Below are 17500 nucleotides of genomic sequence, written 5' to 3'. Positions count from 1 at the left end.
AAAAATGCCACTGGCAGGGAAGGGGTTAACACTAGGGGGCGAGTAAGTTGTTAATTATGTTCCCTGTGTGTGTTCTAACTGAAGGGGGGGTGGGACTGACTAGGGGAAATGACTGATCGCTCTTCATACATTGTATGATCAGACGATCCGTCATTTCTCCCCCCGATCAGGACCAGGAGCTGTGTGTTAACACACACAGCTCCCGGTTCTTACTCTGTAACGAGCGATCGCGGGTGCCCGGCGATGATCGCGCCCGCCGGGCACGCACGTCGGAGCCAGGGGCCAACAGCAGTAGTGAGTAGAATCAGCTAGGGAATGTGTCTGATACTGCTTCCTATTGGCTGAAATGCGAGATGATGTATAGCTACGTGATCTTGCGCAGCCAAGCCAACCTGCCGCCGTATAACTGCAGCGGCTGGTCGGCTAGTGGTTAACATGGTTTCCTATGGATGTAGTTCACATTTATAAATTTTATGTAAAGGGCCAGGGAAGCACACACACCGAAGAGTAAGCTTCCCTTTTTTGCCCACCTTTGGATCCTGCCACATGCTCATGTGAGCTTTAGGCTCCTTGCTGAACCAGCTGGTGAAACCATGTGTGATAAGTATCTTTGAATTTCTCTTGTATATATATTCTGCTGTTTAATGTGTGAAGTTGGAATATCCCTATTTCCTTGGGAATAAACAAAAGATGTTAATTTTACCAGCAGCAGTGTGTGTGTCTTAATAGACTAGCTAATTATCGGCGTATCAACCCATTTATGCAATAGATAGAGGGAATCCGTAAACATCTTTTGGGATAATAATTTAGTTTATATTTAATAGCCTTGAAAAGTGCGGCAGATTCTACAATCCCATATACACAAACCCCAGAAAAGCATGATCCAATTTTCTACAGCAGGGGAAAAAATTCCTTCCTGATCCCCGAGAGGCAATCGGATTTTCCCCGGATCAACTTTATCCATAAATGTCAGTACCCAGTTATATTATATACATTTAGGAAAGAATTCAGGTATTTTTTAAAGCAATCTACTGAGCTTGCCAGAACCACATCTGTTCGGTTCTCAGTGTAGAGGCGCCAGGGGACAGATGCAGCATCAATGCTGCATCCCCCTAGGTGAGTATGAATCAAGAAATGAAAAAAAAAAATCCCTTTACTTCGCTTTTAAGCATATTTATCTTGTTTAGCCTACAGCCACCCAGTAATAGCTGTAAAGCAGGTTGATTGTGTGAATAGCTGCATTATTGCAATAACACAGCGATAAATGGTAGATTTACCTTTTAATTATCTTATAAATTATCTTATAGTAGCAAGCATATGAACACTATGGAGATATAGCAGTTTACGTACACTATGGCTGGATTTGCTCGGATTCCCACATTATTAACATCATCAGGTCCTTCATCAGAAGAATGCGGATCACTGTGCCCAACCACACTATTCTTGCCTTCAAGTAGTGAATCAGCTCCCTCCAACCTCTGTGCCAGTTCAAGCCCTGTGTCAGTCAAAGAATATCTGGGTAGAAGAGAACATTTTCAGTATAAAATCATATTATATACACACACACACACCTTAAAAAAAAAAGGTTAATAGGACTATAGCAAACCCAAAAACAGAACTAAAAAAAATGCAGCTAAACAGCCCTTCGATGTGGTGGCTGCATTTGTTTTATTTTTTCAACCTAAGAACATTTTCAGCAAGTATAGAAAATCACCTGCTGATCTTACTAGAACTGCAGTGTCCTTATCACTTCCTGAGACCTGAACTTAAATAACAAACAAGGTCATCAGACTTCTGTAAACGAATAATCCTTTAACTCCCTATGTAATGGAGAATAAGACAGAAGGACACTTTTGAAGTTAAGCCTGAATGACAACCAGGGGCGGCCCGTCCATTAAGGGCGCATTTGATGGGCACAGTGGCGGCATTTGATGGCACACAGTGGCTGCATTTGATGGGCACAGTCTTGGCATTTGATGGGCACAGTAGCAGCATTTGATAGTCACAGTGGCCACAATTAATGGGCACAGTGGCTGAAATTGATGGACACAGTGGCTGAAATTGATGGGCACAGTGGCTGCATTTGATGGCACACTGGCTATATTTAATGGGGCAAAGTTGCTGCATTTGATGGGGCACAGTGGCTGCATTTATTGGGGCACAGTGGCTGCATTTGATGGGGCACAGTGGCTGCATTTGATGGGGCACAGTGGCTGCATTTGATGGGCACAGTGGCTGCATTTGATGGGGCACAGTGGCTTCACTTGATTGAACAGTGGTGGCATTTGATGGCACAGTGTTGTTGTAATATTATATGAATATATATGTGTATGTATTGTATATATTGTGTTATATGTATAGCACAGTGTATGTGTGTCACATACAAACATTCCAGACAAAAGGGTGTTAAGGGAACTTGTTGATCAAAGTTTTACTCCACATATCAAAGGGGACAAATAGTGACTCTGAGGGCAAATGAGGGCAGTTTATGACTGCAGCTGTTTCCGGCTAGTGGTCATTGTCTGTCATTCTGAAAGACAGAGGGCAGATCAAAGGCCTAATGCAAACGGCCAATCAAATCGGTGTATAGGGAATATAACCTGGCATTCAGTCTATTCACTCTCCATGATTATAAAGGCACATATCTAGGAAAAATGGGACTCAGAATGGCAGAACAAGGCGGCAGTGGAAATTCTTGCCAGTATTTTTGCCATAAAATGTAGAAAGTTATTTTTCATCCATATATGTCATAGCCTTTAGCATATCATAAACAACTGATTCAACAAAGTTTCAAATCATGACTAGAGTGATGAATTTTACTCTGATAAACACAGATGTCAAGCTGATTCTATCGGAACCATTGTGTGGGGGTATATGTTGGTATACCATTCAGGTGGAATTATGGACTGAATGATACAAGTAACTGCTCTATTAAAGGCATCGAGGGGTTGGCCTACAGCAAATTAAGGTCAAGCTCATGAGTGTCAAGTGCAAGGAAATAGTTTGCAGCACAGAGTTTTTACTGCCATATGCAAACCTTTTGACCTTGAAAGTGTATTTCAAATTGGGCGGGTAGGGGGCGCGATTCATTTAAATGAAGCGCGTCCCCGCGCCGATTGAACTGCGCATGCTCCGTTTTGAAATTTCCCGCCGTGCTTTGCGCGAAATGAAATTTTTTGAACTTTGACGTGAGTTACGTCCTTTACTATTCACGGACGACTTACGCAAAAATTTTTTTTAATTCTACACGAGATCGACGGCCATACTTTAACATGGCAAGTCTATCTATACGCCACAAAACAGCAGCTTTAACTATACGCCGGGAAAAGCCGACTAGCGATGACGTAAGAGAATGCGACGGCCGCGCGTACCTTCGTGGATCGACGGAAAAAGCTAATTAGCATACCCGATGTGAAAAACGACGCGAACTCCACCCAGCGGGCCCCGAAGTATTGCACCTACGATCCGAAGGCGTACAAAGCCGTACGCCTGTCGGATCGAAGCCAGAAGCCGTCGTATCTTGGTTTGAGGATTCAAACTAAAGATACGACGTGACAAATTTGAAAGTACGCCGGTGTATCAGTAGATACGCCGGCGTACTTCTTCTGTGAATCTGGCCCCTTGAGTCTGGAGATGAGAGAATCCTGGATTTATGTGGATTGGAGCTCCCATAGCATACCAAGTTTACTTTCAGTGAGATGGTAAGAGATGAGATGAAGTTAGATCGAAGAATGGACTGTGACATCAGCTCGTTTTTGCTCAATATTCAAGACCTTGATGTGATATACTCAAGATATACAGGCAACTGATGTTTACCGAATCCTTTTCCAGTCATGGTCTAAAGTTATATTATCTAATAACTGTTTCATGGGGATATTTTAGAGGCTGGTGAGGGGAGATGTAACCAGTTTCAACTTCATATTTTATATGAGCAAAGCATCCAGTACCTCAAATCATAATGATATGTTTGTTGCTTGATTTATGGGTCAGTTCTAGTAGTTAGAACCGACCCAAGTGGGGGTTGGTTATATGTGTATGTATTTTATATATTGTGTTATATGTATAGCACAGTGCATGTGTGTTACATATAAACATTCAGTGCAAAAAGTTGTTAAGGGGATTTGTTGTTAAAATGGGAAAGTGGCCAAACAAGATTTACTCCACATATCAAAGGGGACATGATTATGAAGGCACAGATCTAGGAAAAATGGGACTCTTGAGTTATATTTACTCTGTTGCATTTTTGTCATCCGTTGCAAGTATTGGACTTTGTTCTGTGTTGGAAGTCAATAAAAGTGCATCTCTCTGGAAGAATCGGGTTGCTGCGGAACATTACATACATCATTATAATAACTACTATCTAATTATTTAACCACTTTACAATATCACTACAAGTGGCAGTATTTGATGGCACAGTGGCTGCATTTGATGGGCACAGTGTCTGCTGAAAAGATAGCTGAAATCATGCAGAGATTATGCTTACTACAGGACTTCCTGCCTTTTTTTTTTTTTTGCCAGTGTCTAAATCACCTGAAGGTGGCAGCATACAGGTGAAACTCGAAAAATGTATTTCACTAATGCAACTTAAAAGGTGAAACTAATATATGAGATAGACTCATTACATGCAAATAAAGATAGTTCAAGCTGTGATTTGTCATAATTGTGATGATTATGGCTTACAGCTCATGAAAACCCCAAATCCACAATCTCCGAAAATTTGAATATTGTGAAAATGTACAATATTCTAATCAGCTAATTAAGCCATAACACCTGCAAAGGGTTCCTGAGCCTTTAAATTGCCTCTCAGTCTGGTCCAGTAGGAATCACAATCATGTGATAGACTGCTGACCTGACAGTTGTGCAGAAAACCATCATTGACACCCTCCATAGGGAGGGAAAGCCTCAAAAGGTAATTGCAAAAGAAGTTGGATGTTCCCGAAGTGCTGTATCAAAGCACATTATTAGAAAGTTATGTGGAAGGGAAAAATGTGGAAGAAAAAGGTGCACAAGCAGCAGGGGTGACCGCAGCCAGGAGAGGATTGTCAGCAAAAGGCCATTAAAAAGTGTTGGGGACTTTCACAAGGAGTGGGCTGAGGCTGGAGTCAGTGCATCAAGAGCCACCACACACAGACGGATCCTGGACATGGGCTTCAAATGTCGTATTCCTCTTGTCAAGCCACTCCTGAACAACAAACAATGTCAGAAGCGTCTTGGAAACCAAGGACCCAGAGTATGGAGGGAAAATGGAGAGGCACACACTGCAAGATGCTTGAAGTCCAGTGTGAAGTTTCCACAGTCTGTGTTGATTTGGGGAGCCGTGTCATCTACTGGTGTTGGCCCACTGTGCTTCATTAAGTGCAGGGTCAACGCAGCCGAGATTTTGGAGCATTCATGCTTTCTTCCACAGACTAGCTCTATGGGGATGCGGGCTTCATTTTCCAGCAGGATTTGGAACCTGCCAAAAGCACCAAAACCTTGTTCAATGACTGGGATTACTGTGTGTGATTGGCCAGCAAACTCGCCTGACCTGAACCCCTAATTGCCTTGCTAAGAGAAAGATGAGAGACATGACAGCAGGGCATAGGACATGTCCATATTTGATTAATGACATCACTGGCTGACCCTACCCCTTTGTTTACTTTAGCAACGGAGACCTGGAGTGGTCATTAGGCGTGAAAGAAGTTACAGGATCGAGTGTGTTTTGGCGTCGTCTGTTTTTCTTTCCGCAGGCCGGTAGCCATCTTTCATTGTAAATGATGTTCACCTGCCTCGCTGGATGATTTTATTGTGGTTGGTGGAATGTCTAAATTTTTCATATCAGCCATTTCTGGACAGCTGCTCTATCTGGTTATCAGTAAACCATTACGGCAGAATTCCATCTTAAAAACCAATGGAACAGGATTACACAGCAGGGTGTGTATAACAGGAGGTTGCAAATAAGGACTCATTTCCTTGCTTGCATAGCCTCCTGTGGTGGTTTAAGGTGGTAGAGGAGTATTCCCTGGAACTCCTGTTGAGGTAAAGATGAGAATATCTAATGAACTGTTCATCACTGAGAGACCAAAGGGCAAGATGTGGTCTAAATGTTGGCTTGGATCATGGAAAATGCCTGCAATATGACAATGCCTTCTGCTGGAGAATATCAATGATAGCGATAAGCCATGACATATAAAAGACTGGATAAAAGACTATCCACAGGGTGAGTGAGGGGTGTAAATGTGGCTGGTATTTGGAGGTGCTTATATGTTATAAAATGCAGAACCAGGCCATTTTATCGCTCTTTTTCTTAGAGCCCTGCCATGATACTGAACTTGAGGATGGACTTGCGTAACATCATTGTTACTCACACTTTTTTTCTTTTTTTTTTGCACAAGGTTCCCTCTAAAAATCCATACCAGACTCAAAAGGGTTGATTTACTAAAACTGGAGAGTGCAAAATCTGGTGCAGCTCTGCACAGAAACCAATCAGCTTCCAGTTTTTTTTAGTCAAAGCTTAATTGAACAAGTCATGTAAAAGATGATCGGCTACCATGCACAGCTGTACCAGATTTTGCACTCTCCACTTCTAGCAAATAAATCCAAAAGGGTCTTGTATAGAATTTGGGGGGAACCCGATGCCATATTTTTTTTATGGGGTCCCATTTAAAATCCATACCAGACTTCTAAGACACAGTATACATTTTGGTGGGAACCTCACGCTGTTTGTTTTTATTTTTTACACAGTTATGCATGTCATTTCTTTACATTCCTCTATAGGTTGGGAATCCCTGACTGAGGGATATTATATACCCTGCTGGTCAAATGTTCTTAGCTTAATAACTTTAATAGTCAAATGTTTTTAAGGTATTTTTCTCTTAGCATTAAATGTTTGTTACATTTGCACGGTGAAAGGCAACAAGGAAACGATTACCTACATTTTACTAAAATTAAGAGAATTATTCATTATGCATGCACAGATGTTGAGACATTCCCAAAGTGAGATTATATATATATATATATATATATATATATAAAAATAAATGAGCCCCCAAGTGTCTGTGCTGATATAAAATATATTTAATTGCAAAGTTTACCTCATGTTTGTGCAGTTCAAGTGCTATGCAAAAAAAAAAAAAGTTGTGGAAAATTTTGCAAAATGTTTTTTTCTGCTGAGCTCTTTAATATGAGTCATAGTTCACTCCACACTAAACTCCTCCCAGTGTAAATACAGCAATGTTATATTCAATGCCATCTTGTGATTTCTGGTGAAAAGCCTCATTGTGTTACCTGGCTGGGCTATGAGTTTTGATGACCAACTCCTTCTGAATTAATGTACTAACAGAAGACCAGGCAGTGTATTTACTGTTGGGGTCAACCTGAAAAAGAGCAAGCATAAAAAGTTAATAAAATAGTTTTCAAACATGTTTTATTTAAATTGGTGACAGCACTGCTGAGTTTACAAATTATGAAAAAAGGTATTTGTGATCCCCTACTTTTGTGCAAATACAGTATCTCACAAATGTGAGAACACCCCTCACATTTTTGTAAATATTTTATTATATCTTTTCATGTGACAACACTGAAGAAATTACACTTCGCTACAATGTAAAGTAGTGAGTGTACAGCTTGTATAACAGTGTAAATTTGCTGTCCCCTGAAAATAACTCAACACGCAGCCATTAATGTCCAAACCACTGGCAACAAAAGTGAGTACACCCCTAAGTGAAAATTTCCAAATTGGGCCCAAAGTGACAATATTTTGTGTTATTATTTTCCAGCACTGCCTTCACATTCTTGGGCATGGAGTTCACCAGAGCTTCATAGGTTGCCACTAGAGTCCTCTCCCACTCCTCCATGATGACATGGAGGAGAAATGGCTGACCAGTCTATCACCTTTACCCTCCGCTTCATACATGTTTCATACATGACTTCATACATACTTACTATAATCATTGTTCTCATATGTGTAGTGGTATATAGCTGTCCCTTTATTTTTATCCAAATAGAGATTAATAGTATAAACCATTTATTAATATCTTAAAGGTATGGAGTATTTTTATATAATAATTGTATATATTTGTTTTACATATAGTTGTATTAATTATATAATGCTATGTATTTAGCATGCATATTTATTGATATATATTTATATAGAGTGGTGGTAGAGATGGTGAACGATCTCGCAGGGTACATGGTAAATATAGAGATATGATAATAGGTTGCTGGTTTAAAGATTTGCCTATGTACACTTTTATCCATATAGGTCAGTGTAATGGATAAGTCAGTGACTTATCCATACAAGTCATTGTAAAGCTTGTTTTTGATCTATTTTGATGTAAGCAGAGTTTCTTATATATGCCGATAATATGCAGGAGTAGGCAGGGAAAGAGTTAAGTGATACGCATTTAGGAAGGAGACAACCACAGACATTGCTTCCAAAGGAAATCCAGATTAGACGAAACACGTAAAGGTGGGGTCCCTGTGGTTTCACTTCTGGTTCCAAGATGGAAAGCATGCCAGTGTTCTGTCAAATTCTCCAACCCATTAGAAACTTCAACTACTTAACTTCTGGTTTCTTTAAACCAGCAGTAATTGAAGGTTTTGACGAATTGGTGGTTGGACAAAACACTGGCAACCAAATAGAGTCTGGTGCAGGATATTATGAGCAGAGATTCTTACGCCGCTCCGATACTAGCCAACAAAATGGCCGCCTCCAAGGTGGCGACAACTTTGTCCTCATTAACCGGTATTCTGTAAAAACAGCTCAATCTTTCTGTATCGGATTCTTTTCGGTTGTCGGTTTTGTGTCCAACCACCAATTCATCAAAATCTCCAATTACTAAGGGTTTAAATAAGTGATGTGGTTGGAGTTTCTGATGGGTTGGAAAATCGACAGAACAGCGGCTCCATCGAGAGTAGCTGGAGTGGAGGTGCTCCCTCTAGAGGCAAAGCAGTGGTAACATAATGCCAAGTACCAGCCTATGGAAGTTGTTTAACACCATCTTAATAAATGGCTATGAGAGCCCCCTATTGGTCTGTTTTTTGAGTATGGGAAGTAAAAAGGTGCAGAGAAGACCAAAAGAGTGGGGGTCCCAACATTAGATTTCTGGTGCAGGAACTTCAGCCAAATTAAAATGATACGTTTTAAAAGAGCTGATTTGAGGTTGCATTTTTTGCATTTGTTCTGGTGACTGCATACCTAATTGCGGTGATGGAAACCTGAACATAAGTATCAAGAGCACGGCTTTGATTTATGGCACTTTATTCTAAGGAAATTTGTGATGAATTGATCAAGAGCCTAATATTTCAATTTTTTATATAACATGTAAAGTGATTTGATCAACTTGGTGAGTGTTTATTTGATTTCACATAGTTGGAGGCAATTTACCTTGTTGTATGATTATTTATGGAATTTGGATTGTTTTATATATATTTATTTTTGGTTAGATGTGCGGTATTATACAAGTGAATACGCAACACATTTGTTTTTATTGGCATTTGCTTGCACAATATTTATTGATTTATTTTCACAAACGTAGGACATCACATGTACTTTTTTTCATCATTTATAAACTCAGGAGCGCTGTCATCAATTTGAATAAAAGTTTTTGGATACCACTAGAGGGCACCATCGTGACAGCAGCTTGAGATTATAGTGATCCTAACCACGCCTTGCGCACTTATATATTTTTTCTTAATAATACTTTTTCTAACATGTATGAAATTAAAGAGACAGCTATCATAACATTAAGGAAAACAAAGCCTGATACAAGCAATTTAACCACTGGAAATAAACACTAGAACTGAAATAATAGAATTGACTGTGGTGATGAGAAAAGTCTAAATAAAAAACAAACACAAATTTTTAACAGTGAATATGGTTTTTGTTTGGGAAAGGCCATTACACCAAAATTGAATGTTAAAAGCAAATGTTTTCGAATGTCGCTTGTCATGTCATTAAATTAAATAATATGAATTTGTACAAATGTTTATTCGAAAATGTACTAACGTATGGCAAGTTTTACCTTCATATAATACTGCCGCCTAGAGGAGAATTGGACACTGGCAACCAGTATTGAAAGGGTGGACTTAAACAAACAGAAAAGGTGTGGAACTTATGTACCCTAAGAAAAGGATTTTACAGGGAGTACAAAAGTCCTATTTCTTTTTCTTGTCCTGTAAACTTTCACCTTCAGAACGTACAAAAGCAGAACTGAGAAGTGGGCAACACACCAAACAAACACTAACACACCCAGGAAACAAACAGAAATGGAAGACTGCCTGCACCTTAAAAATCCGCCTATAGGACCTTACAACCTAAGCTGGCATTGGATGAACATCCACCCGGTAGAACCTAGAGAATGTGAGAACAGTAGATCAGGTTGTAGGGTGGTAGCCTGGCATATCTGTTAAACAGTTTCTTGATGCCAAAAAGCCCTTGAGAAGACAAGCTTGGATAATGGTCTGTCTGAGCCACCTAGAGGTGGCTGAATGAGCAATCAGTGCACCCTTAGGGGGGACCAACTGGAATGCTAAAAAGGTAAACCAGTCTTTTGGAAAGGTGTTGGCTGAGAGATACAGTGCCTTGAAAAATGATTCATACCCCTTGACATTTTACACATTACAACCAAAAACTTAAATGTTATTTATAGGGATTTTATGTGATAGACCAACACAAAGTGGCACATAATTGTGAAGTGGAATGAAAATGATAAATGTTTTGAATTTTTTTTTTTACAAACATATGTAAAAAGTGTGGCGTGCATTTGAATTAAGCCCCCCTGAGTCAATACTTTGTAGAACCACCAGCTTTTGCTGCAATTACAGCTGCAAGTATGTTTGGGGATGTCTCTAACAGCTTTGCATATTTAGAGTGACATTTTTGTCCATCCTTCTCTGCAAAATAGCTCATGCTCTGTCAGATTGGTTTCTATGGACCCTTCCGATGCCGCCCGATATTCTGCCCGTGTGTATGGCTCTTTAGTACATTCCCCTCAGTGTATTTAAACCATATTCAAGAAATATGAGGCAGCTAGGAGTTATTTCATAATGATTTGTGGCAGGGAGTGGCAGGATAGATCATAAGTATAAGAAATTGAAGGTAATCTTACCAGAGTAAATGATTTGTCACACAGTGATTGAGCTTCTCTTTGCAGTTCCGCCTTGGTCATATAACCTTTGGAATTAGGATTCTGTAACAAGAGCTTGCATTACATTTACTCTCACATTGGTGACTTGTTACTCAATGTACAATATATTCATCCATGGATTCTGCAGCAATCGAAGTGATACTAAATAAGGATGAGTTCCGGCATGTTCGCACACCCCACGTGCAGAGCCCGCCAGAAGTCGGCACTGCGCTGCACTAATCACAGGCTGCGAGACATTGTCCCGATGTGCGGCTGCAGAGATCGGGAAAGCGCAGTGCCGACTTCCTGGCGGGGTCTGCACGTGGGGTGAGCGAACACCCCGGAGCTCATCCTTACTAAATGATAACCTTATACTTGAAAAATAATTCATACACATCCACTATTTAATGGCCATGAAATCTATTTTCCACAAAATTGTTCCTTAGCCCTGGTTCACATTGTTGCGATTTGGCATGTGACTTGACATGTCAAATCACATGCCAAATCGGCATCTCTGATCAACCTAGTGCTTCGGACTAGGACAAGTAACTACTAGTAGGGGGGAGACTGCTTCCTGAAGAATTATACATAGTTACATTATGTACCTCAACTACCAATGTGGAGGACAACCACTCATCTGCTATCCAGAAAACAGGTAAAATAAACTTCCTGAGCAGTATAAGAAAACTTGGACCAACAGGTATGGTGGTCCACAAGAAGGTAAGTTACTAGGGTAAAAGTCTAAGCCTAGAATGCCTAACCACATGCATATTCTAAAGCCTCCAACAGGGTGAGAGCAGATGTCAAGGCCAGTGAGATGCCGCTTATGTCATACCATTATTATAAGGATACAAAGAAATTTCCAAGTTCCCCCACCCACCCCACCAGGAAACAAAATCCCAGAGAGACATTCCGTTAACATGAATAAAAGAAAAAAGTTAGTAGTACACCTTTTCTGGTAAAATTAGTACACACATTTATCGTAAAGCATCAGGAACTTATCAATAAGAGCACAAAAACATAATCAGAAACTGTACTGGTAGACGAGATCCACCCACAAGTATATTACTTTTTATTCCAAAATAATAGGTGGTTTGTTTAAGAGCAAGGTTGGTGCTGCCCCTCCCCCCCCCTTTTTTTTTTAAACACCGCAGACTGTGCCATGGTTCTAGACTTGAAAAAGGGCGCTAGCCCTGCAATTGTTTTAGTCCAGCGACGGTGTTTAAAGTTGCTGCTGAGGATAGAGGATGATGAATGGAATGTAGTGCTACCCTAATCTGATATGGAAAAAAACACATAAAAAAAATGGACGTTACTAAATACATTTAAAACTAAATGAAAAAAGTCCTACGTGGTGGTAATCATTCAATGTACAGAGAACAAAGAAGTTCAATATCATAAAAAGAAAAGAAAAAAAAAAAGTAAAGGTTGGTCTAGTCCGAGGACCTAGATATAGTCCAAAGCAAGCAAATAAGTCCAAATGAATATTGCTCTTCTAATGGGTCACAACAGGCTGAGGAACAAGATACCAGTGTGGCACAGAAATCTTCTCTTTGCAGCAAATACCAAGAGACCACATATAAAATAGTGACACGATGGTACATGACTCCTGTTCTGGCTAAGATATTTTCTCTACAATCTGACCGATGCTGGCGTTGCGGCCTACACACAGGTACGCTATTGCATATATTTTGGGACTGCCCTGTGCTCCAAACTTTATGGCAACCGATACTTAAGCTCATACAGAGACTCACGCATGTCCCCCTTCAGGATAACCCGGCTTCAGTTCTAGTGACCAGTGTGTGCACAGCAGCCCAGGGCCACCATCAGGGGGGTACAGGCAGTACACCTGTAAGGGGCCCGGAGGTCCCCAGGGGCCCGGATGGCAACCCCCTTTTTTTGTAAGGGGTCAGGAGGTCACCAGGGGCCCGGAGGACCCCAGATGGCAACCCCCCTTTTTTTATTTATTTTTAATAAAAAAAAAAAAAAAAATTTTTTATTTTTTATTAAAGGGCCCAGAGGTTTTTATTTCTATATATATATTTTTTTATTAAAGGGCCCAGAGGTCCCCAGGGCCCCCGGATGGCAACCCCCTTTTTTTTTTATAAAAAAAATTACATTTTATTTAATATATTTTTTTATTTCTTCTCTTTTTATTTCTTTTTTTTATATTTTTTTTAAATTAAAGGGCCCAGAGGTCCCCAGGGTCCCGGAGGTCCCCAGGGCCCTATGTGGCAATCCCCCCCCCTTTTTTTTATAAATGTTTATTTTTTTTATTTTATTTTTTATTAAAGGGCCCAGAGGTCCCTATCGCCCCGGATGGCAACCCCCCCCTTTTTTTATTAAAAAAAAATAATTCTTGTTTTATATATATTTTTTTAATATATGTGTATTTTTCTAATTAAAGGGCCCAGAGGTCCCCAGGGGCCCGGATGGTTTTTATTAAAGGGCCCCAGGATGGCAACCCCTTTTTTTTGTAATTTCTTTTTATAAAAAAAAAATATATATTATTTTGCCCCGGAAGGCAACCCCCTATTTTTTTTATATAAAATAAATAAATATTTTTTATTTCTTTTTATTAAAGGGCCCAGAAGTCCCCAGGGCCCGAATGGCTAACCCCCCCTATTTTTTTTTACAATTAGTGGCGGCATCCCCCTCCCCCGCTTCTCAATTTCAAGCGGCAGCACCCCCCGGTTCTCTGCTCCAGGGGGCCCATGCCTGAAGCTGTGTAAGGGGCCCCATAATTCCTGATGGCGGCCCTGTAGCAGCCGCATGGGTATCAGCAGGATCTAGTGAGGTGGTGATAACAATCAAACTGTATCATGCAGCCAAGTTAAATGGTACGAGTAAATGCCTGTTGGATTGGATTGAGGGCGGAGCCAATCCTCTCTCTCAAGTAGCTGTCCTGGAAGGTTCCTGGAAATACTGTTACCATCTGAGAGGGGTTCTGCATTCAACCGGCTGCTTTGGAATTGTTGGAGTGCCACGAGGTCCTTGGAGTGTCCACTGGAGATCCTGGGTTTCTTCCATCATCTTGGCCACGCATTGATACGGGTCCATCAGTTGCGGTAAGGTTATCCATCCTTACTACATTTGAGAGGATTGATGTCTCCAGTGGATGTCTTGTTCATCAGCCTGTTGTGACCCATTAGAAGAGCAATATTCATTTGGATTTATTTGCTTGCTTTGGACTAGATCTAGGTCCTCGGACTAGACCAGCCTTTACTTTTTTTTTTTTCTTTTTTTATAATATTGGACTTCTTTGTTCTCTGTACATTGAATGATTACTATGATGTGGGACTTTTTTCATTTATTTTTGAATGAATTTTTTAACGTCCATTTTTTTATGTGTTTTTTCCATATCACATTAGGGTTAGTGCTACATTCCATTAACCTTCCATTTAGAAAATTCATCACATTTTTTTGTAGCTGCTTCTACACTATTTATCACTTATTATTTGTTTTATCACTTTTTCACCGTTTGCGCAATATTTTTACACCTATTCCATGCTGCTGAGGATACACTGATTTAGCTCAAGCAGAAGTTTTTGAAGTCACTGAAAAAATAAATATCAATGGGGTATGGAATATCTCGATTGAAAAAATAAATAAAAATTAAACAAATAAAAATGCTTCCTCTCCTGTATGTGCCCCCATAGAAAGTAGTGTGCTGTGGAGTACATGTGTCGGCCCGCTCCTAAGCCAGGCTGTGTTCATCCATAGACACACACAGCACAACTCGGCCACGGCCCATTTCCTTCTCACAGGATTTGACTGACAGCAGCAAGGCTGGTGCCCAAGTCTTCTGTAAGACTAGAAAGAGGGAGAGAAGAGCTGCAGCCTGGCAAGAGCTGAGGGGAAGGAACGCACAACAAGTGATAACATTTTTTACCTTAATGCAGGAAATGCATCAATTATTTGGGCCACTAAAACCCTGTTAAGGGGGAGTTTTCTCCATTACCTGAGAGGACTGGAAGAGAGCAGTCTGGGAGGACTGTGGAGTCCTAGCAAGGAGGGCTAGAAGGTGGTGCTCGGATTAGTAGCCAAAGGAGGAGGACACCTGGGCACTAGGCCTGTGCTACACAAACAAGAGGCCCGTGGTCCCTGTCTCTAAAGGGCACTCGCTACTGGTCTGACTGAGCCTTTGTCAGACCATACAAACAGTTGTAGTTCTACAAGCATTTGTGCTACAGATAGAGGAGGAGCATATATATGGACTGTATATAGTTGTGTCCCTGAACAGTTCTACTGCTTTGATCAAGTGGGCACCCCAAAATATCCCTATCCAAGTTCATTCCCCTCAATAAAACATAAAAACAAAGCACTGGACTGTTCTTCTGACTCAAGTGTGCTGTGAAGATGTGGTGTGCCTGGCTGTGCAGGGTAGGGGTACCCTTTATACCTGCGGCTCCTTAGGGGGTGCGCGGCACCTATATTTGTGGGTAACTATTTTTAAGGATGAAAAACATGAAGGGCAAAATTAGAACCAAAATATCTGATGAGCACCTTAAAAATTCATTGAGAATTGCTACTACATCCATCGAACCAGATATTAATGCATTGGTTCATCAAAAAAAATGTCCAATATTGCACTCGTTTTATGTTTCCCTCTTTTACTTTTAGGCCTCTTGAACATTGCAACTTGAAAAAGCGCAGTACAGCTTTTTTTTTTTACCAAGCTAAAATAACGCCCATTAATTGTATTGTGCCTATGCACACAAGCGCGTAAAAAAGCACTGTGCACTCTTCAGTTAAAAAAAAGAATAAATAGAAAAAAATGCTTTTTTGGTCAGAAATGTATGCCTCATGCACGCAAATTTCCATCAAATGTGCACAAATGCCGAACGAGAACGCGAGAATACGTTTTCTTGCGCATTTGCATGAAAATGCACAAAAACATATACACGTAAATACACGCAAATACATACAAAAAAAAAGTCTACAAAAGTAGATGCTTAAACAGGAGTATCATGTGCAACAAGAGGCCTTATTGTAAAAACTATTACAAAGAATTAAGTTTTATTACTCAGATGGGTACATTTTCTAGATCAGTGATCGTCAACTTGTGATCTGCCCCGACTTTTTATGGTCATCAGCAAAACCTTACTGTTGGTGTACTTTATATATGCCCAAGACAATTCCCCTTCTTCCAATGTGGCCCAGGAAGGTCAAAAGGTTGGACACCCCTGTCCTATAATGTTCACAGAGTCTATTTGTATCTGCTTAAAAAAATAAACAAATTGAACATGAAAAAATCTTAATAAAAGCGTATTTTAGTTTTGGATACAGTGGGGAATGCTTAGACTTCCTCTCTTTTTAACTTTTTTGTTGTTGTTGCTGGCTGTGTAATGATTTTCCTTCACTTCCTGTCTCAGAGACATTATCTATTCTATAAAGTTGTCACCAGAAGACACACCCATTGCACAATTTCCCTTCTTTTCACGTTGCAGCGACAACTGTAAAGGTTTGGATTTCTTATCACTTTCTGTCCCAATGACAACGGGAGAATAAAAGCTCCTCAGTAGGGCAGAAACAAATACCTGACAAAGGATTTCTGGTTACAGATAGACATTTAGCTCAACCAAATAAAATCATTAAAATCCAATATATTGGTATGATATTAAAGATGATTATCAGTCCTATTAGGATTGTAGTGAATTTTATCCAGCTCTCTGAAATGCTGCTGGATGTCTTTTTGGGTTTTAAGTGCCTGGAATTTATGTACTGTATGTTCCCAATGACATGCCATGTCAAAAGGTTTTTGTTTTCTTTTCTTTAATGCATGAGGTATTATTAATCCTTTAATAAAGCAATCCAGATTGTAAAAAAAAAAAAAAAAAACAATTACAAAAAAAAGATGATTGAAGATCGGGCACACAGCCCATGGGCATGGCATTAAACCTACTCAGTTATGTAAAAGAGTCTGCTACAGTCACTGGGAGACCCATCTTGCTTACCTTGCTGTTCTTGTAGAGAGTCAAAAGCACAGCATAGCCCCCTGACCTTTTCTGAGGCACATATTCCCGCTGCTTTTTTCCACCCGTCGTTTTCTTTTTCTAAAATCACAAAATGCAGAAGATCACAAAAATCACAAAAATTTGCAAAATTTTTAAATATTTAGTACATTTGATGACTCATCAAATATCATTCAAAAGTACTTCAAAATCTAGTTTGCTTTAAACATTTGATTCTGGAATGAATGGACTTTACCAAATGAAATCCACATGCACTGTTAGAACTTTGTTTGTTTGAGATTGTTTTCTATCCTGCACCTTAAAACTTTTGAAAATGAACATAATTTTGAGCCCGCTAATGATTAGAAATTCGAACGAACATTCTGAAAACTAAAATTTCGGAATGAAATTCTACAACTGTATAGCCAGTATCCTTCC

The 17500-nt window shown here is 40.0% G+C and overlaps 1 protein-coding gene across 2 annotated transcripts in view; it reads right to left on the bottom strand.

Moving 5' to 3' along the window:
- Positions 1-17500, bottom strand: part of MUS81 (MUS81 structure-specific endonuclease subunit) — a 163014-nt gene that overhangs the window by 37322 nt on the left and 108192 nt on the right. For both annotated transcript variants that reach the window (XM_040328899.1, XM_040328900.1), the window contains 4 exons: positions 17066-17164; positions 11091-11171; positions 7267-7355; positions 1351-1515 (listed from right to left, as the gene is read on the bottom strand). In XM_040328899.1, coding sequence (XP_040184833.1) covers positions 1351-1515; positions 7267-7355; positions 11091-11171; positions 17066-17164 — 434 coding nt within the window. The remainder of the gene's footprint in view (positions 1-1350; positions 1516-7266; positions 7356-11090; positions 11172-17065; positions 17165-17500) is intronic.

This window comes from Rana temporaria, chromosome 11, assembly GCF_905171775.1.
Source record: "Rana temporaria chromosome 11, aRanTem1.1, whole genome shotgun sequence".
NCBI classification, from domain to species: domain Eukaryota; kingdom Metazoa; phylum Chordata; class Amphibia; order Anura; family Ranidae; genus Rana; species Rana temporaria.
The sequence above is the reverse complement of the archived record's forward strand: the minus strand, read 5'-3'. Positions and strand labels throughout refer to the sequence as shown.